The 23,723-nt window shown below is 37.6% G+C and overlaps 1 protein-coding gene across 1 annotated transcript; it reads left to right on the top strand.

The window, feature by feature from the left end:
- Window positions 1-410: 410 nt before the first annotated feature.
- LOC117910142 lies at window positions 411-21,080 on the top strand. Its single transcript, XM_034824197.1, has 2 exons — window positions 411-494; window positions 20,487-21,080. The coding sequence occupies exons 1-2, from the start codon at window positions 411-413 to the stop codon at window positions 21,078-21,080; spliced, it is 678 nt and encodes a 225-aa protein (XP_034680088.1).
- Window positions 21,081-23,723: the final 2,643 nt, after the last annotated feature.

Here is a 23,723-nt window from a genome sequence, read left to right as displayed (position 1 = left end):
TGCACCTCCAGAAGCCCCAACTAGGCCAGCACATCCAGAGATACCACAGCAGCCACAACAGGCTGAGATACATGCAGAGATCATATCACCTACCCCTGCAGCACCTTCTACAATGACCACTCCAGAGGCTACATCTTTTGTTCCTCCTACCACTCTTGAGACTCCACCAGTCGTATCAGCTACATCAACGCCTCCTCCATTTGAGTCTACTTTCACCATATCCGCTTCAGAGTTCAGAGGCCTATGTCATACATTTCAGACATTGACTACTACTCAAAGCATTCTTGCCCAGCAGATAGCAGTCATACGTGCACATCAGGATCAGCTTATTGCCACGCAGACCCATCATATTGCCATCCTTAGGCAAATACACCAGCATTTGGGTATTTTTGTCGCCACCTAAGCATGATATGCCTGCTCCATCAAAGCCTACAGATCCATCTCAGGAGGCTCCTCCAGCAAAGCAGATTATGCCCCATGAGGAGACTACTACAGTAGATATCGAGACTCTGATCCAGAACACTCAAACTACCACACCCGAGCCATCGTCTCCACACGATCCTCCCACCACTACCTAGTCATCTATCTACTTTTTTGTATTTACTTATTATAATATAAATCTTAATCCCATGTTTTTTATGTTTTATATATTGGGATTGGATGTATTACTTGTTCATAGTTCATATTGTACTTTCTTAAAGTAATACATATCCATCATTTTTTAATATACTTGGCATACTATTATTTTATTTCCTCTACTCTTTTTTTTTTTTTTTTTTTGAATCATGTTGTTTCTCCTAGACGACTCAGACTCCATGTGACTCAGGAGGCACCACTTCCTCCCTGTATTTTCAATCTTTCTTGCTACATTGAGGGCAATATTCAGCTTGGTTGGGGGGGAAGAGAGTTGAGGAAGGAATTTTTGCTATTAATGCTAAGTTATTTTGGTAATTTAGTTGCTTTTTGCTTAATTTTTAAAATTTTTTAAGTTTTTATTCTACTCTTCATGGTTATTAAGGAAAAAATCTCAAAATGAAATGGGAGAAATTGAATTTTTGTCTTTTTACTTGACTTAGAATTTGTATTATGCTTATTAAAGTTGATGAATTGTTGAAAGTTCTATTAAATTCAACCTTATTTCTTCCACTTTAAGTTTACCACACACTGTGCACACTAGGTTCCGATTATAAGATGAAAAACTATTTCACCCCCTTGATTTAGGAAAATTTAGACTTGGTACTTTTGACCTCATTTTAATAGTGTTGGGACACCTTATAAAAGGCCAATGAGCCTTTGAAAAAAAAATGTTTTACTTGCCTTGAAACCCGAGCAAGGTCTAAGGGGTATATGGTGAAAATCTTTAAAACCTGGTGCCCTAAGCCTTCATTGGTTGGGAGTCACCAACCTCAATGCTCATTACAAGGGTGAATAGGTGGAGTTTAACATACTGTAGGTGCTTGGGTATTAAAATTCATTCTCAAAAGTCCAGGGTAAAATCCAAGGAGTTAGTGGTTGAAAGATCCTTAAAGCTTGATGCCTTAAACCTTAATTGGTTGGGAGTCATCAATGGACCCCCATTACATGGACAATTTAGAAAACAATACCTTTAGCTTTGTACCCCTACAATGAAAAAAAAAAATTGTGAACTAAGAGGTGCGTTCTTAGCCTATTGAAGGTTGTCAATTTGCTAACATTTGAAAAAGAACTAGGTTGGGGGGAGAGATTAGTTCAACGTACTATATTCAGAAACTAATAAGTAACACATAGATTTTTGTGGAAGAGTTAGGATTGACCCTTTGGGAGTGGAAATTATTTTGAAGCTTAAATTTGCATAATGCCTTCTCTTCATGAATTATGATTAGACAAGTTATTTGATAACTCTTGTTGAGGTTTGAGTTTTATATCTTTAATGTTCCATGAGAGAGTTTGATCATCATGCCACTTGAAATTTTTTTTTTTTTTTTAAAGTGATCAGCATGATATTGTAAATTATAATACTATTTATTTTTCTTTTTCTCTCCTTCATTGCTAAGGGACTAGCAATATTTCGGTTGGGGAGAGTGATTGCTACTCAAAAAGTTCTATTTTATAGTTTTAATTAACTCTTTTAAACGCTTTTGAGTAGTAGTTATTACCTTTTAACTCAATTGACATGTTAAGGACCCTTGCAAGTGTTTCTAATCAAATTGTGGCAAGTTTTGGTGTTTTTGATAGCTTTTTTATCACCAAAGCAATCCAAGAATGAGGGAGAGCTCTGTATAGTCCATGGTAAAGAAAATGGAAGCTCATTTACATGAAGAATCCAAGCTTTGGAGCTTCGTAGTCCTTTGCCAAAGCCAATCAAGAATGCAAGGAGGAAAAACAGAGAGAGGAATCTAACATGAAGAAATTCAAGAGGAGAGTATCTTTAGGACACATTTTGAGCAATTTCTGGAGTCTATTTTATACATACTATATATCATTTCGAAGCTTGGGAAGTCAAAAGTCCAACGCTTCAAACAGTGTTCAAATCAGATCTGAAATGAAGAAGTTATGGCCATTGGAAAACAACCGCACCAAGCTGAAAGACAATTTCGTAAGTTGCAAAATCACAAATTCAACTTGCGAAATCAAAGTTCAACTTGCGAAATTTTCGCAAGTTATGTTTCAACTTGTGCAATCCACCTGTGTAATCCTAGATATTTGTGACCGACTCTTTTAGATTTTTCTTCAGATATTTTTTGTTTAAATCCCTATTTTCTCATTGTAATCCACCAATCATAGGATTCCTTAGTTAGGAAGTAAGAAGGAAGGGTGAATAACCCTTCTATATAATCTATTGTAATTTTATTTTAAATGTCTCTCAGGAGTTTTTCTCAAAGACCAAATTTTGTATAGTTTTCAAGAAAGTAATACACAGAGCTTTGCTCAGCCTTACCTACTCATTTTGATTGTATTTTTCTCACTAGCCAAACAAACTCTGAGGATGTTTTCCCAGAGGATGAGTGGCTAAGCTTTTTGTTTCTTGGAGTGAAGGAAGCTGGGTAAGGTTCTGAATGCAAAAATTGGAAGTTTTGTTGTTTCAGTTTTTAATGAAGAGAAAGTGTGACCCGTTAATGGTTTTTATCTTTTTAGTTAACTTAAAATGCCTTAAAATCACCTGGGCTAACACTAGTGATTACTACTCAAAAAGTGTTATTTGATAGCTTGTAATTAACTCTTTTAAACACTTTTGAGTAGTAGTTATCACCTTTTAACCCAATTAACATATTAAGGACCCTTGCAATCAATTCTAATCAAATTGTGTTAAGTTTTGGTGTTTTGATAGCTTTTTTATCACCAAAGCAATCCGAGATTGAGGAGAGTTCTTTGGAATCCATTGCAAATATGTCCGAACAGGGCGTCCAGACACACCATTGGAGGGCGGCGAAACGTGGGCTGTGGCAGGCTTTCGGAATGAAGTAGCAAGGCTTGCTCACTTTAGTTAATGATCCGGACAACATATCTGGATAGGATATGCTATCGTCCGGGGTGTGATGTTCACGAGTGCCGTGTGCTTCTCCCTGAGGGAGTCTGGATAGGGGAGCGCACCATGTGTCCTCTTAAGGAATCCGAATGGAGTTGATCCGGATAGCGATGCACGCTCCATGTCATCAGGGGGAGGGGTCCCCCTTGAGACGCACGGCATAGCTCATTCCACCCGGGAGAGAATTCTGTCCGACCAACATTCCACCTTCTTCGGATATCTCACATCTGGAATTCTGTCGCCGACATTTCACCTTCTCCGGATATCTCACATCCGGAATTCTGTCCGGACAGACATGTCCAGATCCTCTTATCAGATATCTCACATCCTGCGCCTGATGCCCAGATGAGAGAGGAGGGAGTTTCAACTTCCCCAGTCAGACATGTCCGGATCCTCTGATAGCGCTTACCCGGTTAGACATGTACAGTTGCGGTGTTCTCCTGAAGCTTCCTGATATTTTCGACTGACTTTTTGAGATATTTTGTTTTAGATATTTTATGTCTAAATCCCTAAACTCTCCTTGTAACCCACCTATCATAGGATTCCTTAGTCTTTAAGTAAGTAAAAGGGTGAATAACCTCATATATATAGTTTGTAATTTTCTTTAAGAAAATGGAGAGAAGGAGCTTGTTCACAGATCATCCTTTGTACAATTTTGCAAGAAATATATTTTACAGAGCACTTGCTCTATTTTTCCTTTATATTTTTGTTTTCTCATTCTTTTTCTTACTAGCCAAACAAGCTCTGAGGAAGTTTCCTTAGAGAATGAGTGGCTAGACTTTTAGTTCCTTGGAGCTAAGGTTGCCGGGAAAGGTTCCAAGTGCAAGAATTAGTAGCTTTGTGGTTTCAGCCATTAAAGAAGAGAAAGTGTGATCCTTTAATGATTTCTATGTTTTTAGTTAACTTAAAACACCTTCAATTCACTTGAGTGAACACTTGGTAAGGCAAGTGATCTCCGTCCATGGAGATACACTAGTTTACCTCTTGCGAGCTTTTGGGAAGTGACTTGAAGGTAGGATTTTCTAGAATTGCCAACACTTGGTAAGCTTTTTGACTCCAAGGAGACATCCATTAGTTATCTCTTGCGAGCTTGAGAAGGGAAGTCCAAAGTTAAAGATTACCTTGAATGGCAAATGTTAGGTGAGAGGCACGAGCCATTACAAGTTGCATCAGTGAGAGGGAATTAGAGCTGAAATCCATTTAAAGGAATCATCTGTACAGCACCGGTTAGAGAATTGACTATATGTTAATTCTCTAATGCGAGGAAATGAACCAAATGACTGGAGCTCTGTTTTTGCATAAGGAACCTCCCCTGTGAACCCAAACCTCCAAGGAATGTTTTTCTTCATAAGTAATTTCCATTACTTTCTTTTTAGTTAGCTTGAAACAAAACCTCGTTCAACCAAAATTTGTGTTTTATTTCTTAAGCTGACCTTGAAATGAAAAAGCACCAATTTAACTTTGAATTGGTATCAGTTGTGAATTGAAAACCCTTCCCAGAGAACGATCCTAGAGCCATTATGCTATATTAGCTAAAGCTATCCTAATGCATGGTGATATAGGTTATAAATTTTGTTGATTACTCTCTCAATCAAAGAGCACCAGCTAGACATGAATCAGCTGAGACACCAATTGGGAATGAATCAAATGGCGCCGTTGCCGAGGAAGGTGCCAACTTCATAGTGATATTATTTCAGTATACTTGTAGTTTTCATCACAAGTTTGGTGAGTTTTCTGTCATTTTACTAACTCTTTTAGTTGTTTCTTTTACTCGTTTATATTCTAGCATAGCTTTTAATTTAGTTTTAGTTTTAGTTAAGCAAACTCTTTTTGGTATTTTTGTTTTTTTTGTTTTCCTCTGTTTTCGTTCTGTTTTGTTATAGTTGATACTAGTTGTGTATGCCAAAGTGGATACGAGATAGTGGAGGAAGGCTTGTTAAACTTGAAACACCTCATAACAAAGAGTTGGAATTGAGCTTGAACATCATGGAAACTACACCTGAGGATCAGCATAGTCACCATGATCATCAGGACAATCCCAATGAATTTAGATTAATAAGGGACCGCATGCATCCACCTCGTATGAGTGCACCATCATGTATAGTGCCCCCTACAGAGCAGCTAGTGATCAGACCCCATATTGTGCCACTTCTACCAACTTTCCATGGAATGGAAAGTGAGAATCCCTATGCCCATATCAAGGAATTTGAAGATGTTTATAATACATTCCGAGATGGAGGAGCTTCTATCAACCTGATGAGGCTTAAATTATTTCCTTTTACTTTAAAGGATAAGACCAAGATTTGGCTTAATTCTTTAAGGCCAAGGAGTATCCGTACTTGGACTGATTTACAAGCTGAATTCCTCAAGAAGGTTTTTCCTACTCACAGAATAAATGGCTTGAAAAGGCAAATTTCAAACTTCTCAGCTAAAGAGAATGAGAAATTTTATGAGTGTTGGGAAAGATACATGGAAGCCATTAATGCTTGTCCTCACCATGGCTTTAATACATGGCTGTTGGTGAGTTATTTCTATGATGGGATGTCTTCCTCAATGAAGCAACTCCTCGAAACAATGTGTGGAGGGGATTTCATGAGTAAGAATCCTAAGGAAGCTATGGATTTCTTGAGTTATGTAGCTGAAGTCTCAAGGGGATGGGATGAACTGCATAAAGGAGAAGTGGGAAAGATGAAGTCTCAACCAAATGCTCTTCATGCTAAGGCTGGGATGTACACCTTGAATGAAGATGTTGATATGAAAGCAAAATTGGCAGCTATGACAAGAAGAGTGAAGGAGCTAGAACTGAAAAAGATACATGAAGTGCAAGTTGTTGCTGAAACACCAGTGCAAGTAAAGCCATGTTCTATTTGTCAATCTTATGAACACTTGGTGGAGGAGTGCCCTACAATTCCAGTTGCTAGAGAAATGTTTGGAGAACAAGCAAATGTCACTGGACAATTCAAGCCCAATAGCAATGCTTTGTATGGCAATACTTACAACTCAAGTTGGAGGAATCATCCAAATTTTTCATGGAAGCCAAGAGCACCTTAGTACCAACAGCCGGCTCAACCATCTCAACCATCTCAACCATCCCAACAAGCTTCAAGTCTTGAACAAGCAATAGTGAATCTCAGCAAGGTTGTGGGAGATTTTGTTGGAGACCAAAAATCCATCAATTCTCAACTCAGTCAAAGAATTGACAGTGTAGAGAATACTTTGAATAAAAGGATAGATGGGATGCAAAATGACTTATCTCAGAAGATAGATAATCTCCAATACTCAATCTCAAGGCTCACTAATTTGAACACAATGCAAGAGAAGGGTAGATTTCCTTCTCAACCTCACCAAAACCCCAAGGGTATCCACAAAGTGGAAACTCATGAGGGAGAATCTTCACAGGTAAGAGATGTTAAAGCCTTGATCACTCTAAGGAGTGGTAAAAAGGTTGAGTCACCAACACCCAAGCTATATGTTGAAGAGAAGGCAGAAGAAGAGACAAAGAAGATGGAGGAAATGAAAGGAAAGAAGAAAGATATCAGTGAAGGGAAGGAGGACCGTGATTCAACAGTGAATGTAAATCCGGAGAAAGAACTTATTGAGGAAGAATTGATGAAGAAACGCACATCTCCACCTTTTCCTCAAGCTTTGCATGGGAAAAAGGGGATAAAAAATGCGTCAAAAATCCTTGAAGTATTGAGGCAAGTGAAGGTCAACATTCCATTGCTGGACATGATTAAGCAAGTTCCATCATATGCAAAGTTCCTAAAGGACCTGTGTACTATCAAAAGAGGGTTGAATGTGAATAAGAAACCCTTCTTGACTGAGCAAGTGAGTGCCATCATACAATGCAAATCTCCTTTGAAGTACAAAGATCCGGGATGTCTTATGCAAAACAAGCTGCAGGTCTCCATGCAGCCAACTAGGAGGTGGCAGGTCACATGGCTGCCACCAACCCCAACTTTCCATAATTGCACTTTAGTCCTCTAGATTAACCAATATTAAACTTACTTGCCCATTAGTCTTTTAGGTTTTCAAAACTCTAATCAACCTCTAAGAACCCAATAAGCATGCTTAAGTCATTAACTAATCCCATATAACCTTAATCAAAGTTTAATTCATAATTAAACAAGATTAGCACTAAACCAGCTTTAACATCTAATTAAACACGTTTAAAGTTAAGTACTAAGATAATCATTATTGCCTATTTAATTCATTCGTTCTAGGTATTATAGAATCCATCCAAAGTTCGATCTATTCTTATTCATTTCTTTCTTTTGTTTCTAATCTTTAGGACACCACCTTATGTTCATTCTTAGTTCCATTGGTTTCCCACCGTTAGGATGCCGTCTTAGGTTATATCTATGCTTATTTGATTGCTCATCATTGGAACCCCATTCTTATTTCCTTTGGTTTCTCATCATCATTAGGACACCATTCATGGATCCATCTATCTTCGTCCTTAACTTCTTCGGTTTTCCATCATTGTAATGTAATTGTTTTTTCCTTTGGTTTGCCATAATGGGGACAACTTTCTAGATTCTATCTATGTTCAAAGTTAGTTCCTTTAGTTTCTGATCGTGGAGATGCAATCTTAGGTTTCTACCTCAGCTTAGCTGGTTGTTTCTTTGGGTTCTCATTATTGAAACACCACCCTAGTTTCTATCTATATTTGTTCTTAGTTCCTTTCGTTTTCCAACATTTGGATTTCGTCCTAGGTTCTGGCTATGTTTATTGTTAGTTCCTTTAGTTTCAATTCATTGGGAAGCCATCCAAGGATCTATCTAAGGTTATACCTAAGATTAGTCTGTTGTTTCTTTGGCTTCTCATCGTTGTGGCACCATCAATGGGATGCCATCCTAGTTTCTATCCAAGGTTTTTTTCTATGTTCTATGTTATTTCCTTTGGTTTCGATCTAAAGCTTATTTCTTTGTTCCTTTTTTTTATCATCACCGGAACGCCATCCTAGGTTCTAACTATATTGAATTTTTGTTCATTTGGTTTCCAATCATTAGAATGTGATCCTATGTTCTACCAAGGATTAGTCGATTGTTTCTTTCGTTTCTCATCATTGTGACGCCATCGTAGTTTCTGTTTATGTTCATTCTTAGTTCCTTTGGTTTCCAAACATTTGGATTCCATCCTACATTCTATATAGGTTCATTGTTGGTTCCTCTGATTTTCAATCATTGGGAAGTCATCCTAAGCTCTATATAGGGTTGTTCATTTGTTCCCTTGATTTCTCATCATTGGGATCCCGTCCTCGGCTCTATCTATGCTCATTGTAAGTTCCTTTGGTTTCCAATCATTGAGAAGCTTTCCTAGGTTCTATCCATGCTTTATCTATGTTCGTTTTGTTTCTCATCATTAGCATGCCATCCTAGGGTTTATCTATGTTCATTCTTGCCTCCTAAGGTTTCTCATCATTAGGATGCCATCCTAATTTCCATCTAAAGGTTATTTCTCTGGTCCTTTCGGTTCTCATCATTGAGACTCATCCTATGTTCATTCGGAGTTCATCCTAGGTTTTATCTAAGCTTATTCGTTTATTCCTTTGCTTTCTCATCACAAGGACGTCATCCTAGGTTCTATGTATGTTCAATTTTAGTTCCTTTGGTTTCTGATAGTTGGGATGGCATCCTAGATTCTACCTAAGGTTAGTTGATTATTTCTTTGGTTTCTCATCGTTGTGACAGCATCCTATGTTCGTTCCTAGTTCCTTTGATTTCCAAACATTTGGATACTATCCTTGGTTTTTGTCTATGTTTAATGTTATTTCCTATGATTTCCATTCATTGGGAAGTCATTGTAGTTTCTATCTACGATTATTCGTTTATTCTTTTGGTTTCTGAACATTGGGATGTAATCATAGGTTCAATCTATGCACATTATCAGTTCCTTTTGTTCATCTAAGCCATCAAAGGTTCAATCTAAGCTTATTCGTTTCTTCCTTCCATCTCTCATCTTTAGGACACCACCTTATGTTCTATCTATGTACATTTCTCTTCTAGGTTCTAATTTCTATCTAAAGCTTATTTATTTGTTCCTTTTGTTTTTCATCACTAGGACGCCATCCTAGGTTTCTATCTATGTTGAATTTTCATTCATTTGGTTTCCAATCATTGGAATGTCATCCTATGTTCTACCTAGGATTAGTCGATTGTTTCTTCGTTTCTCATCATTGTGACGCCATCGTAGCTTGTATCTATGTTTGTTCTTAGTTCCTTTGGTTTCCAAACATTGGGATGCCATCACATGGACTGTATAGGTTCATTGTTAGTTCCTTTGATTTCCAATCATTGGGAAGTCATCCTAAGTGATTACTACCCAAAAAGTGCTAATTTACACCTTTAAGTCATTATGTTTTAAGCACTTTTGTGTAGTAGTTCTCCATCTTTATTCCAATTGGCATGTTAAGGACCTAGCAATGACTTCTAATCATATTTGTGGCTAGTTTTAGTGTTTTGACAGCTCTTTGGATCATTAAGACAAGCCAAGCAAAGGAGAGAAGCAAAGAGAAGCAAAGAGGAAACCAGAGTGAAGAGAACAGAGGACAGCAGCTGCAGTCTTCCTTCGTACTTTTTGAGCAATTCCCGAAGTCCATTTTCTATATACTATATACCATTTCAAAGCTCAGGAAGTCAAGAATCCAACGCTTCAAACCGTGTACGATTTGGAGCTGAAATGAGGAAGATATGGCCTTTGGAAGACAACTGCTCCAGGCTTGTGCGAAATTCGCACAACACCTTGAAAATTCGCACAGCAGCCCATGCGTGATTACTACTCAAAAAGTGCTATTTTGTAGCTTTTAATTAACTCTTTTAAACACTTTTGAGTAGTAGTTATTGCCTTTTAACTCAATTGGCATGTTAAGGACCTTTGCAATCGTTTCTAATCAAATTGTGTAAGTTTTGGTGTTTTTGTTAGTAATTTGATCACCAAAGCAATCCAAGATTGAGGAGAGTTATTTGGAATCCATGGAAAAGCAATGAAGAGCTCAAATTCATGAAGAACCAAGATTTGGAGCTCCATAGCCCTTTGCCAAAGTCGTTCAAAGTATGCAAGGAAAGAACAACGGAGAGAGGAAAAACAGAGTGAAGAAAACAGAGGACGGTAGCTGCAGTCTTCTTTTGCACTTTTAGAGCATTTCCTGAAGTCCATTTTCTATATTCTATATACCATTTCAAATCTCAGGAAGTCAACAATCGAATGCTTCAAACGGTTCACAATTCGGAGTTGAAATGAAGGAGTTACAGCCATTGGAAGCCAATCACTCCAAACTGAAGGAAGAATTTTGCACGGCTGCGAAATCACCCTTTTGCTGCGAAATGATTTCGCAGCCATTTTAAACAGTTGCACGCACGGCTGTGGAATTTCTCCTGAAGCTTCTCGACCGACATTTTGAGATATTTTTCTTTAGATATTTGATTTCTAAATCCCCAAACTTTCCTTGTAACCCACCTATCATAGGATTCCTTAGTTATTAAGTTTGGAAAAGGGGTGAATAACCTCAGATATTTTGTTTTGTAATTTTCTTTATATATATCTCTCGAGAGCTTGTTCTTGGAGACAAACCTTTTGATATAAGGAAGGAATATATTTTACAGAGCACTTGCTCTGCTTTTCATATATATATATATTTTTGTTTTCTCGTTCTTTTTCTTTCTAGCCAATCAAACTCTGAGGATTTTTCCTCAAAGGATGAGAGGTTAGGCTCTTCGTCTCTTGGAGCTAAGGTAACCGGGTAAGTTTCCTCATGCATAAATTGGAAGTTTTGTTGTTTTAGTTTTTAATGAAGAGAAAGTGTGACCCGTTAATGGTTTTTATCTTTTTAGTTAACTTAAAACGCCTTTAAATCACCTGGGCCAACACATGGTAAGGCAAGTGATCTCTGTCCATGGAAATTCACTAGTTTACCCCTTGCGAGCCTCTGGGAGGTGACTTAAAGGTAGGATTTTCTAGAATTGCCAACAGCTGGTAAGCTTTTGGACTCCAAGGAGACATCCATTAGTTATCTCTTGTGAGCTTTTGATGGGTAATCTAAGGTTAAAGATCACCTTGAATGGCAAGTGCTAGGTGAGAGGTATGAGCCATTGCAAGATGCATCAGTGAGAGGGATTTAGTGTTTGAACCCATTAATGGGAAGCATCTGTACAACACTGGTTCGGGAAATAACTATAGGTTAAATTCCGAATGCGAGGAAAAGAAACAAGTGACCGGAACTCCCTTTTTGTATGAGGAATCTGAGCCTAGTGATCTGAAACTCCAAGAAACACTTTTCTTTGTAAGTAAAATCAGTTACTATTTTTGGTTAGTTTAAAACCGAACCTTTTTCATTCAAACATCTTTATGTTTTCTTTTAAAGCTAACCTTGAAATGAAAAGGCACCAATTCAGCTTTGAATTAGTATCATTTGTGAAGTGAAAACCCATCCCAGTGAACGATCCTAGAGCCACTATGCTATAGTAGCTTTGTCTTTGCTACCCTAGTATATGGTGTAATAGGTTATAAATTTTGTTGATTACTCCCTCAATCAAGGAGCACCAGCTGGACACGAATCAGCTGAGTCACCAATTAGGCATGAATTAATGCGTGGTGCGAATTCTCCTCTGTTCTGCCAACTCCACTTTAGATCTTTTCTTTTAGATATTTTTGTATAAATTTCCATTCTTCTCCTTGTAATCAACCAATCATAAGATTTCTTAGCTAGGAAGGTTGGAAAAACTTCTCTATATATATTCCCGTGCATCCATTGTAAAATATATAGATATTGAATTATATAGAATCGACGTACAGAGCCTTGCTCTGTTTTTCCTTCTCTTTCATTTTCATTTTCTTGCTAGCCAAACATTCTCTGAGATGTTTTCTCAGAGGATGAGTGGCTAGGCTTTTTGTTTCTTGAGTGAAGGAAGCTAAGTAAGGTTCCGGCTACATAAGTGTGAGATTTTGTTGTTTCCGTTTTTAAAGAAGAGAAAGTGTGACCCGTAATGATTTCTATGTTTTTAGTTAACTTAAAACGCCCTCAATTCAACTGAGCCAACACTTGGTAAGGCAAGTGATCTCCGTCCATGGAGATGCACTAGTTTACCTCTTGCAAGCTTTTGGGAGGTAACTTGAAGGTAGGATTTTCTAGAATTGCCAACACTTGGTAAGCTTTTGGACTCGAAAGAGACATCTATTAGTTATCTCTTGCAAGCTTGAGAAGGGAAGTCCAAGGTTAATGATCACCTTGAATGGCAAATACTAGGTGAGAGGTACGAGCCATTGCAAGGTGTATCAGTGAGAGGGATTTAGCGTTGAAACCATTAATGGCAAGCATCTGTATCACACCGGTTCGGGAAATAACTATAGGTTAAATTCCGAATGCGAGGAAAAGATTCAAGTGACCGAAATCTCCCTCTTTGTAGTTGGCACCTGATCCTAGTAACCTGAAATCCCAAGAAACACCTTTCTTTCTATTTTCTTTCTAGTTAATTTTAGTTACTTTATGTTAGGTTAGCTTAATACCATCCGTTTTCATTCAAACTTATGTCTTCTTTTAAAGCTAACAAAGAAAAGAAAAAGCACCAATTCAGTTTTTGAACTAATATCAATTGCGAAGTGAAAACCCATCTCTGTGGACAAGCCTAGAGCCACTATACTATGCTAGCTAAATGCTACCCCGGTATATGGTGAAATAGGTTTATAAATTTTGTTGATTACTCCCATCTGAGGATTGAGATCAAAGCACATCAATTGAGTGGAATCAATTGGAACACCAATCGGGCATGAATCAAATGGCGCCGTTGCCGGGGATGGTGCCACTTTACAGTGATATGACTTTTTCAGAGTACTTGTGATCTTCATCACAAGATTGGTGAATTTTCTTTTCCTTTTACTAACTCTTTCTATTTTATTTTTCTTTGTTCATGTTTTAGTATATCTTTTATTTAGTTTTTAGTTAAACTTAATAATTTTTTTTTTCTTTTATTTTCTTTTGTTTTCCCTGTTTTTTAATTCACAAATTGCTAGTTGTGCATGCCATGTTGAATACGAGATAGCAGAGGAAGCCATGAACTTCATGAGTTATGTGGCTGAAGTTTCAAGAAGATGGGATGAACCAAATGCTCGACATTTGGGAAGAATGACGTCTCAACCTAATGCTAAGGGTGAGATGTATATTTTGAATGACGGCATAGACATGAGGACAAAGATTGTAGCTATGGCAAGGAGATTGGAAGAACTAGAAATGAAGGAGATGCAAGAAGTGCAAGCCATCTCTCAGACACCATTGCAAGCTATGCCTTGTGCCATTTGTCTATCTTATGAGCACTTGGTGGATGAGTGCCCTACCATTCCAGCCGTGAGGGAAATGTTTGGTGATTGCAACACCTACAATTCCAATTGGAGGGACCATCCAAATTTCTCTTGGAAACCACAGCCGCCTCAATACAAGCAACATGTTCAAGCACTTCCGCAAGCCTCGAACCTTGAACAAGCTATGGTGAATCTTAGCAAGGTCATGGGAGATTTTGTTGGAGCTCAAAAATCCATCAATGCTCAGCTCAGTCAAAGAATTGATAGTGTAGAGAGTTCATTGAACATAAGGATGGATGAAGTGCAAAATGATCTATCTCAGAAGATAGATAATCTCCAAGATTCAATCTCAAGGTTTGCCAATCTCAACACAGTGCAAGAGAAAGAAAACTCTCCTTCTCAACCTCATCAAAATCAAAAGGGTATCCATGAAATAGAGGCTAAGGAGAGAGATAAAGGGGTTGATCTGCCCACATCCAAGCTAGAGCATGAGGTAGAGAGTGAAACAAAGAAAGAAAAGAGGGAGGAAATCAAAGGAAAGAAAAAGGGGAAAAGCATAGAGAAAGATGACTATATAGACGAAGAACCTCAGAAGATAGTCATCAAGGAAGAAATAATGAAGAAAAAGATGCATCCACTTTTCCCCCAAGCTTTGTATGGCAAGATCATACAAAGCAAGTCTCAAGTGAGGAATGCAAACTTCATATGGGATCCGGGCAAGCTGAACCAGGATCAAATTTTTTGATGGACTTAGTCTTTCTAAAGACTAGCTAGTCCATATCTTTTTGTTTTTATTTTTAAATTTGTTTTGATTTTGATTTCTTGCTTTAATTTTATTTTGGTTTGATTTAACTTGGGTTTTTTTATGATCAACACAAGGGAAGCCAAAAACAGAGGAAAACAGAGCAATTCGCACCACCCATTCTCTTGTGCGAATTTCGCACCACCCTACCCCTTTGTGCGAAATCACTTTTGTGAGCATTTTCCAAAAAGCATGCTCTCGGTCCCTACCCAAAATCTCAGTGCGAAAATCACAGGAATGCGAACATTGTGCGAAATTCGCACCACCCTATTTCGGAAACTGTTGGGCACATTTCGATCACTTCCCAAAGTTCATTTCATGCGTACTATATCTCGTTTCAAAGCTTGGGAAGTCAGGAGTCCATAGCTTCAAACGGTGCTCGATTTGGAGTTGAAAGGAAGAAGTTATGGCCATTTGAAGATGACTGTGCAAAGTTTAAACGGAAATGTTGCAGCCGCACCCATTTCACTATTGTTGGACACGTTTTTGGAGCACTTTCTAGAGCTCAAATTATGCATACCATATGTCATTTTTAAGCTTAGGAAGTCAAGAGTCCAGTGCTTCAAACGGTGCTCGATTTGGATTTGAAACGAAGAAGTTATGGCCATTTGAAAGAATCCAATTTCGCATTTGCACGAGTGAATAGTGCCTTGTGCGAAATTTTCACACAACACATCCCCTTATGCGAAATTTTCGCACCACCCTTCCCTTGTGCGAATTTTTGAGCTTCTTCACCCCTACCCTCCCCAATCCCAAGCCTCTGAGCCTCATTTCTTTGCTCCATTATGCCTAAGACCCGAGGAGGCTATGCCTCAGCTCCCTAGAGCAGTCAAAGAGCCCCGCGCACCCTGGGATCACACACATGAAGCCTCTCACTCCATTTCTGACCTCCTTAAACCATCAAAGCCCATAGCTCCAACTGAGAGCTCCAGTTGAGGAGACTATGCCATCCAAGGAGAATACCAGAACAGAGGCCAAAGTCCTGATCCAACCCACTCAGAAGGCCACCATAGATGCATCAGCTCCACAGGACCTTACCATTATTTGATCATCTCTTTACTTTTTGTCTTTATATATTATACATAGCTCCATATTTTGATGTCTTATATTTTGGGATTGGATGTATTACTGATGATACATCATATATAGACATTATTTTTGTTTAAACTTGGCATTTATCTATTTCCTCTACTCACTAACTCTTCTATTTTTTTTTTAAACATGTGGTTTCTCCTATACGACTCAGACTCCATGTCACTCAGGAGATACCACTTCCTCCCTATTTTTCAATCGCTTTTGTCACATTGAGGACAACAATGTTCAGCTTGGTTGGGGGGAGAGTTGAGGAAGGAAGTATTGTTAATCATGCTAAGTTATTTTGGTAATTTAGTTGCTTTTTGCTTAATTTTAAAAATTTTTAAAGCTTTTATTCTACTCTCCATGGCTATTAAGGAAAAATTTTCAAAATGAAATGGGAGAAATTGAATTTTTTGTTCTTTTTACTTGACTTAGAGTTTGTATTATGTTTATTAAAGTTGATGAATTATTGAACTCCTATTGATTTCAACCTTATTTCCTCCACTTTAAGCTTATCGCACACCGTGCACACTAGGTTCCGTTTATAAGATGAAAAACTATTTTTCCTCTTGACTTAGGAAAATTTTAGACTTGGTACCTTTGACCTCAATTAATAGTGTTGGGACACCTTGTAAAAGGCCAATGAGCCTTTGGAAAAAGAAAGAAAAATGTTTTACTTGCCTTGAAACCCGAGCAAGGTCTGAGGGGTATATGGTGAAAATCTTTAAAACCTGGTGCCCTAAGCCTTCATTGGTTGGGAGTCACCGACCTCAATGCTCATTACATGGGTGAATAGGTGGAGTTTAGCATACTGTAGGTGCTTGGGTATTTAAAAATTCATTCTCAAAAGTCCGAGGTGAAATCCGAGGAGTTAGTGGTTGAAAAATCCTTAAAGCTTGATGCCCTTAACCTTGATTGGTTGGGAGTCATCGATGGACCCCCGTTACATGGACAATTTAGAAAAGAATGTCTTTAAGCTTTGCACTCCTACAAGAAAAAATTGTGAAAGAAAAGAGGTGCGTTCTTAGCCTATTGGAGGTTGATTAGTTTGCTAAGCTTTGAAAAGAACTAGGTTGAGGGGAGAGATTAGTTTGACATACTATATCCGGAAACTAATAAATAACACATAGATTTTTGTGGAAGATTAAGAGTTGGTCCTTTGGGAGTGGAAATTATTTTGATACTCAAATTTGCATAATGCCCGCTCTTTGTATGTTGTGATAGGTAAGTTATTTGATGACTCTTGTTGGTGATTGAGTTTTATATCCCTGACTTGCCATGTGAGAGTTTGATCCAATCATGCCACTTGATTATTTTTTGGAGTGATCAGCATGATTTTGTAAATTATTATATTATCTATTTTCTTTATTTTTCTCTCCTTCATTGCTCAGGGACTAGCAATGTGTTAGTTGGGGGGAGTGATTACTACCCAAAAAGTGCTATTTTACACCTTTAAGTCATTATGTTTTAAGCACTTTTGTGTAGTAGTTCTCCATCTTTATTCCAATTGGCATGTTAAGGACCTAGCAATGACTTCTAATCATATTTGTGGCTAGTTTTAGTGTTTTGACAGCTTTTTGGATCATTAAGACAAGCTAAGCAAAGGAGAGAAGCAAAGAGGAAAACAGAGTGAAGAGAACAGAGGACAGTAGCTGCAGTCTTCCTTCATACTTTTGGAGCACTTCCCGAAGTTCATTTTCTACATGCTATATACCATTTCAAAGCTCAGGAAGTCAAGAATCCAACGCTTCAAACCATGTACGATTTGAAGCTGAAATGAGGAAGATATGGCCTTCGGAAGACAACTGCTCCAGGCTTGTGCGAAATTCGCACAACACCTTCAGGTTGTGCGAAATTCGCACAACACCTTGAAAATTCACACAGCAGCCCATGCATGGTGCGAATTCTCCTCTGTTCTACCGACTCCACTTTAGATCTTTTCTTTTAGATATTTTTGTATAAATTTCCATTCTTCTCCTTGTAATCCACCAATCATAAGATTTCTTAGCTAGGAAGGTTGGAAAAACTTCTCTATATATATTCCCGTGCATCCATTGTAAAATATATAGATATTGAATTATATAGAATCGACGTACAGAGCCTTGCTCTGTTTTTCCTTCTCTTTCATTTTCATTTTCTTGCTAGCCAAACATTCTCTGAGATGTTTTCTCAGAGGATGAGTGGCTAGGCTTTTTGTTTCTTGGGTGAAGGAAGCTAAGTAAGGTTCCGGCTACATAAGTGTGAGATTTTGTTGTTTCCGTTTTTAAAGAAGAGAAAGTGTGACCCGTAAATGATTTCTATGTTTTTAGTTAACTTAAAACACCCTCAATTCACCTAAGCCAACACTTGGTAAGGCAAGTGATCTCCGTCCATGGAGATGCACTAGTTTACCTCTTGCGAGCTTTTGGGAGGTGACTTGAAGGTAGGATTTTCTAGAATTGCCAACACTTGGTAAGCTTTTGGACTCGAAAGAGACATCCATTAGTTATCTCTTGCAAGCTTGAGAAGGGAAGTCCAAGGTTAATGATCACCTTGAATGGCAAATACTAGGTGAGAGGTACGAGCCATTGCAAGGTGTATCAGTGAGAGGGATTTAGCGTTGAAACCATTAATGGCAAGCATCTGTATCACACCGGTTCGGGAAATAACTATAGGTTAAATTCCGAATGCGAGGAAAAGATTCAAGTGACCGAAATCTCCCTCTTTGTAGTTGGCACCTGATCCTAGTAACCTGAAATCCCAATAAACACCTTTCTTTCTATTTTCTTTCTAGTTAATTTTAGTTACTTTATGTTAGGTTAGCTTAATACCATCCGTTTTCATTCAAACTTATGTCTTCTTTTAAAGCTAACAAAGAAAAGAAAAAGCACCAATTCAGTTTTTGAACTAACATCAATTGCGAAGTGAAAACCCATCTCTGTGGACGATCCTAGAGCCACTATATTATGCTAGCTAAATGCTACCCCGGTATATGGTGAAATAGGTTTATAAATTTTGTTGATTACTCCCGTCTAAGGATTGAGATCAAAGCACATCAATTGAGTGGAATCAATTGGAACACCAATCGGGCATGAATCACTAAGCTCTATCTATGGTTGTTCATTTGTTCCTTTGATTTCTCATCATTGAGACCCCATCCTAGGCTCTATCTATGCTCTTTGTAACTTCCTTCGATTTCCAATCATTGAGAAGCTATCCTAGGTTCTATCCATGCTTATTTGTTTGTTCCTTTCAATTCTCATAATTAGCACGTCATCGTAGGCTTTATCTATGTTCATTTTTGCCTCCTAAGGTTTCCCATCATTAGGATGCCATCCTAGTTTCCATCTTAAGCTTGTTTCTTTGCTCCTTTTGGTTCTCATCATTGAGTATGTTCTATCTATGTTCATTCTTAGTTCATCTAAAGCATATTCATTTGTTCCTTTGATTGCTCATCATTGGAATGCCATTATGTTTTCTATCTATTTTCATTCTATCCAAGCTTATTCGTTTGTTCCCTTCCTTTCTCATCACTGGGACATCATCCAAGGTTCTATGTATGTTCAATTTGGTCTCCGATAGTTGGGATGCCATCCTAGGTTCTACCTAAGATTAGTCAGTTGTTTCTATCTATGTTCGTTCTTCATTCCCTTGGTTTCCAAACATTTTGATGCTATCCGAGGCTTTTGTGTATGTTCAATGTTATTTCCTTTGGTTTTCATTCATTCGGAAGTCATCCTATCTAAGCTTATTCGTTTCTCACCTTTAGGACACCGCCTTATGTTCTATCTATGTTAATTCTTAGTTCCATTGGTTTCCCATCATTGGGATGTCATCGTAGGTTCTATCTAAGCTTATTCGATTGCACATCATTGGAACCCTATTCTTGGTTCTATCTATTTTCATTCTTAGTTCCCTTCGTTTCCCATCATTGGGATGCCATCTTAGGTTTTATCTAAGCTTATTCATTTGTTCTTTTGACTCATCATCATTGGGACACCATTCTTGGATTTATATATCATCGTCCTTAGGTTCTTTAGTTTTCCATGAATGTGATGTCAGCCTAGTTTCTTTTTAAAGCTTATTTATTTATTTTTCCTTTTGTTTTTCATCACTGGGATGCCATCCTAGGTTCATTTGGTTTCCAATCATTGGAATGTCATCCTATGTTATACCTAGGATTAGTTGATTGTTTCTTTTGTTTCTCATCGTTGTGACACCATTGTGGTTTCTATCTATGTACCTTCTTAGTTCCTTTCGTATCCAAACATTGGGATTCCATCCTATGTTCTATATAGGTTTTTAGTTCCTTCGATTTCCAATCATTGGGAAGTCATCCTAAGCTCTATCTATGGTTGTTCATTTGTTCCATTGGTTTCTCATCATTGGGACCCCATCCTAGGTTCTATCTATTGCTCATTGTAAGTTCCTTCGGTTTCCAATCATTAGGAAGCAATCCTAGGTTTTACCCACACTTATTCATTTATTCCTTTGGTTTCAAACATTTCATGCCATCGTAGGCTTTATCTATGTTCATTCTTGCCTCCTAAGGTTTCCCATCATTACGATGCCATCCTACATTCCATCTAAAGCTTATTTCTTTGTTCCTTTTTTTTTTCCGCATCATTGAGATTCCATCCTATGTTCTATCTATGTTCATTCTTAGTTCATTTAAAGCATATTAGTTTGTTCCTTTGATTGCTCATCATTTGAGATCCATTCTTGGTTCTATCTATTTTCATTCTTAGTTCATTTAGTTTCCCATGTTGGAGATGTCATCCTAGTTTTTATCAAAACTTATTCGTTTGTTCCTTTCCTTCCCTTCACTAGGACGTCATCATCAATGTTACCATCACCGTCGTCGTTACCATCGTCGTTACCGTCACCATTATCACCACTGTTACCGACATCATTACTGTCACCGTCACCGTTATCATCATTGTTATTGCAACAATTACTGTCACCATCACCGTTACTGTTACCATTACTGTTACCGTTACTGTTATCGTAACCATTACTATCACCATTATCGTCACCATCACCATTACTATCACCGTTATCGTCACCATTGCTGTCACCATCACCGTTACTGTTATTGTGACTGTGACCGTTACCAACATTGTTACCATCTTCGTTACAATCACCGTTACCATTACTATTACCGTCACCATTACCATTATTGTTACCCTTACCATCACCATTATTGTTATCGATACCGTCACCGTTACTATTAACGTTACCGTCACCATTACCGTTATCGTCACCGTTACCGTTATCGTCACTGTCACCGTTATCGTTACGGTTACCGTTCGCGATACCGTTACTATCACCGTTACCATCATTGTCATTGTCACCATCACTGTTACCGTCACCGTTATCGTCATCGTTACCATTACCGTTACTGTTATTGTTACCATCATATAATTGTAACCGTCACCGTGACTGTCATTTTTACTATCACTGTTACCGTTACCATTACCGTTACTATTACATCACTGTTACCATGGAAGTTACCGTTACTGTTACTGTTACCGTCACCGTTACGATTATCGTTACCATTAACATTACCTTTACCATTATCGTTATCGTCACCATAACTGTTACAGTGCTAGTTACTGTTACCGTTATCGTCATTGTTACCGTTGTCATCGTCGTTACCGTCACCATCACAGTCATCGGGACCATTACCATCACCGTTACCATCATCGTGACCATTACTGTCACTATCACCATTACCTTTACTGTCCCCATTATCGATATCATAATCGTTACCGTCACCGTCACCATCACCTTTATTGTAACACTTAGTACTAATGAATTAAATAGGCAATAATGATTATTTTAGTACTTAACTTTAAGCTTGCTTAATTAGATGTTAAAACTAGTTTAGTGCTAATCATGTTTAATTATGAATTAAACTTTGATTAAGGTTAAGTGGGATTAGTTAATGACTTAACCATGCTGATTAGGTTCTTAGGGACTGATTAGGGATAATTGAAAACCTAAAGGACTAATGGGCAATTATGGGTTCTATTTTTGATAACTTGAAGGACTAGAGTGCAAAGTTGGGAAATTGAAGTTAGTGGAATGCCACCTCCTACTTGGGTGGATTGGTGGCAGCCATGTGGCTTGCCACCTCATGCTTGGCTGCATAGAGACCCTTTATAAGGGGACTGTAGCTCGTTTTCCATCGTTTCACCTGCAGCAACTAGGGTTAGAGAGAGAAAGTGTAGATTTGAGGTAAGCAAGTTGTTTAATTTTTTAATTTTCATTTATTTTGGTTCCTAATGGTATGCTGAAAAGAATTAATAGTAAAATTTGTGTAAAAGTTGAGTGTAATTAGTTATAAACCTATTTTAGTTAAAAATCACAATTAATTTAAGATTAAAGTATTTTAGCTATAGTATTTTATTAATGGTAAGATCAACACGAATCTTTGTTTAATTTGGTTTGATTGAAAAAAATAGATTAGTAAACATGTGATTAATTAGGTTATTTGGACACTTGGGATTTGTTAATAGGTTAGGCTTTAAGAAAATCAAAAGAATTAGTGTTTGGTAATTAATTGGGGAATATGAGAATTGAAAAAAAATTAACAACAGAAAGTTGTTAAAAATTAGTAAGAAAGGAAAATTTCACAAGTTTTAATTGAATAAATTTTAATGGTTAAGAAACATAAATTATGTTGTTTCATTTCAGTTCCACGTAATAGGCAAAGATCGCCTACATAGAAGAAACACAAAAAGGAAACTGGCGTAAGGTAGGGAATTTTATGCTATTCTATGATGTATCTGATTTCTTTCCTTGAATAATTTGTTGGAATTTCACGTTATTTCTATGATTTCATAAAATGTTTTAATGTGTCATTGCATCTCGGTTTATTGCATTGAAATGTTACCATGATATTGGAACATATATTGGTATGAAGATTCATGGTTTTGTGTTGTCAAAATGGTTCATGGTGTGGTTGCATTGCAAGAAGGATATGGAATTATCATAGATGATAATCAGAAAATTGATTGGTGGGAAGTGTTTATGTGATGCTACAGGCATTATCATTTGATGTATTGTTTATGTGGGACCGTGGGTCCTTGGATGAAAGTCCCTAAAGCCCTCGAGGAAGACACTCTGATGTGGGTGTATGGGGTTGGTCCTACCCCTAGGTTTTAGTCCCTAAAGACACGGGGTTGGTCCTACCCTTGAGTATGAGTCCCAAAAGACACGGGGTATGACTTGCCCTTGGGTGATGTCCTAGAATAGTCATTATTATATTGATCGTGTATCTTGTGGAGCTTTGATATCTGATGTGTAGATTGTTGGGGGTCAGCAGTTTATCAGTTATGAAAGGATGGATGGGGAAAAGCAAGCATGAAACTAGCAAACACATGCATACATGTTTGACATGATTATTGTAACACCTAGTACTAATGAATTAAATAGGCAATAATGATTATCTTTGTACTTAACTTTAAGCATGCTTAATTAGATGTTGAAACTAGTTTAGTGCTAATCTTGTTTAATTATGAATTAAACTTTGATTAAGGTTAAGTGGGATTAGTTAATGACTTAAGCATGCTTATTAGGTTCTTAGGGGCTGATTAGGGTTATGAAAACCTAAAGGACTAATGAGCAATTATGGGTTTTATTTTTGATAACTTGAAGGACTAAAGTGCAAAATATGGAAATTGGAGTTAGTGGAATGCCACCTTCTACTTGAGTACATGGCTGCCACCTCATGCTTAGCTACATGAAGACCCCTTTATAAGGGGGTTGTAGCTCGTTTTCCACCATTTCACCTACAACAACTTGGGTTAGAGAGAGAATCTACAGATAGAAAGTGTAGATTTGAGTTCCTCGTAATAGGCAAAGATCGCCTACTTAGAAGAAACACAAAAAGGAAGTCAGTGTAAGGTAGGGAATTTTATGCCATTCTATGGTGTATCTGATTTCTTTCCTTGAATCATTTGTTGGAATTTCATGTTATTTTTATGATTTCATAAAATGTTTTAATGTGTCATTGCATCTCGGTTTATTGCATTAAAATGTTACCATGATATTGATACGTAT

Source organism: Vitis riparia, unplaced genomic scaffold (genome assembly GCF_004353265.1).
Source record: "Vitis riparia cultivar Riparia Gloire de Montpellier isolate 1030 unplaced genomic scaffold, EGFV_Vit.rip_1.0 scaffold622_pilon_pilon, whole genome shotgun sequence".
Classification (NCBI taxonomy): domain Eukaryota; kingdom Viridiplantae; phylum Streptophyta; class Magnoliopsida; order Vitales; family Vitaceae; genus Vitis; species Vitis riparia.
The sequence above is the reverse complement of the archived record's forward strand: the minus strand, read 5'-3'. Positions and strand labels throughout refer to the sequence as shown.

Bases quoted from the DNA above. Each gene is read 5' to 3' on its own strand.
- LOC117910142 (XM_034824197.1), top strand. From the start codon at position 411: ATGCCTGCTCCATCAAAGCCTACAGATCCATCTCAGGAGGCTCCTCCA. The intron at 495-20,486 runs GTAGATATCGAG...TCCCTTCACTAG, and splicing joins CCCATGAGGAGACTACTACA to GACGTCATCATCAATGTTAC.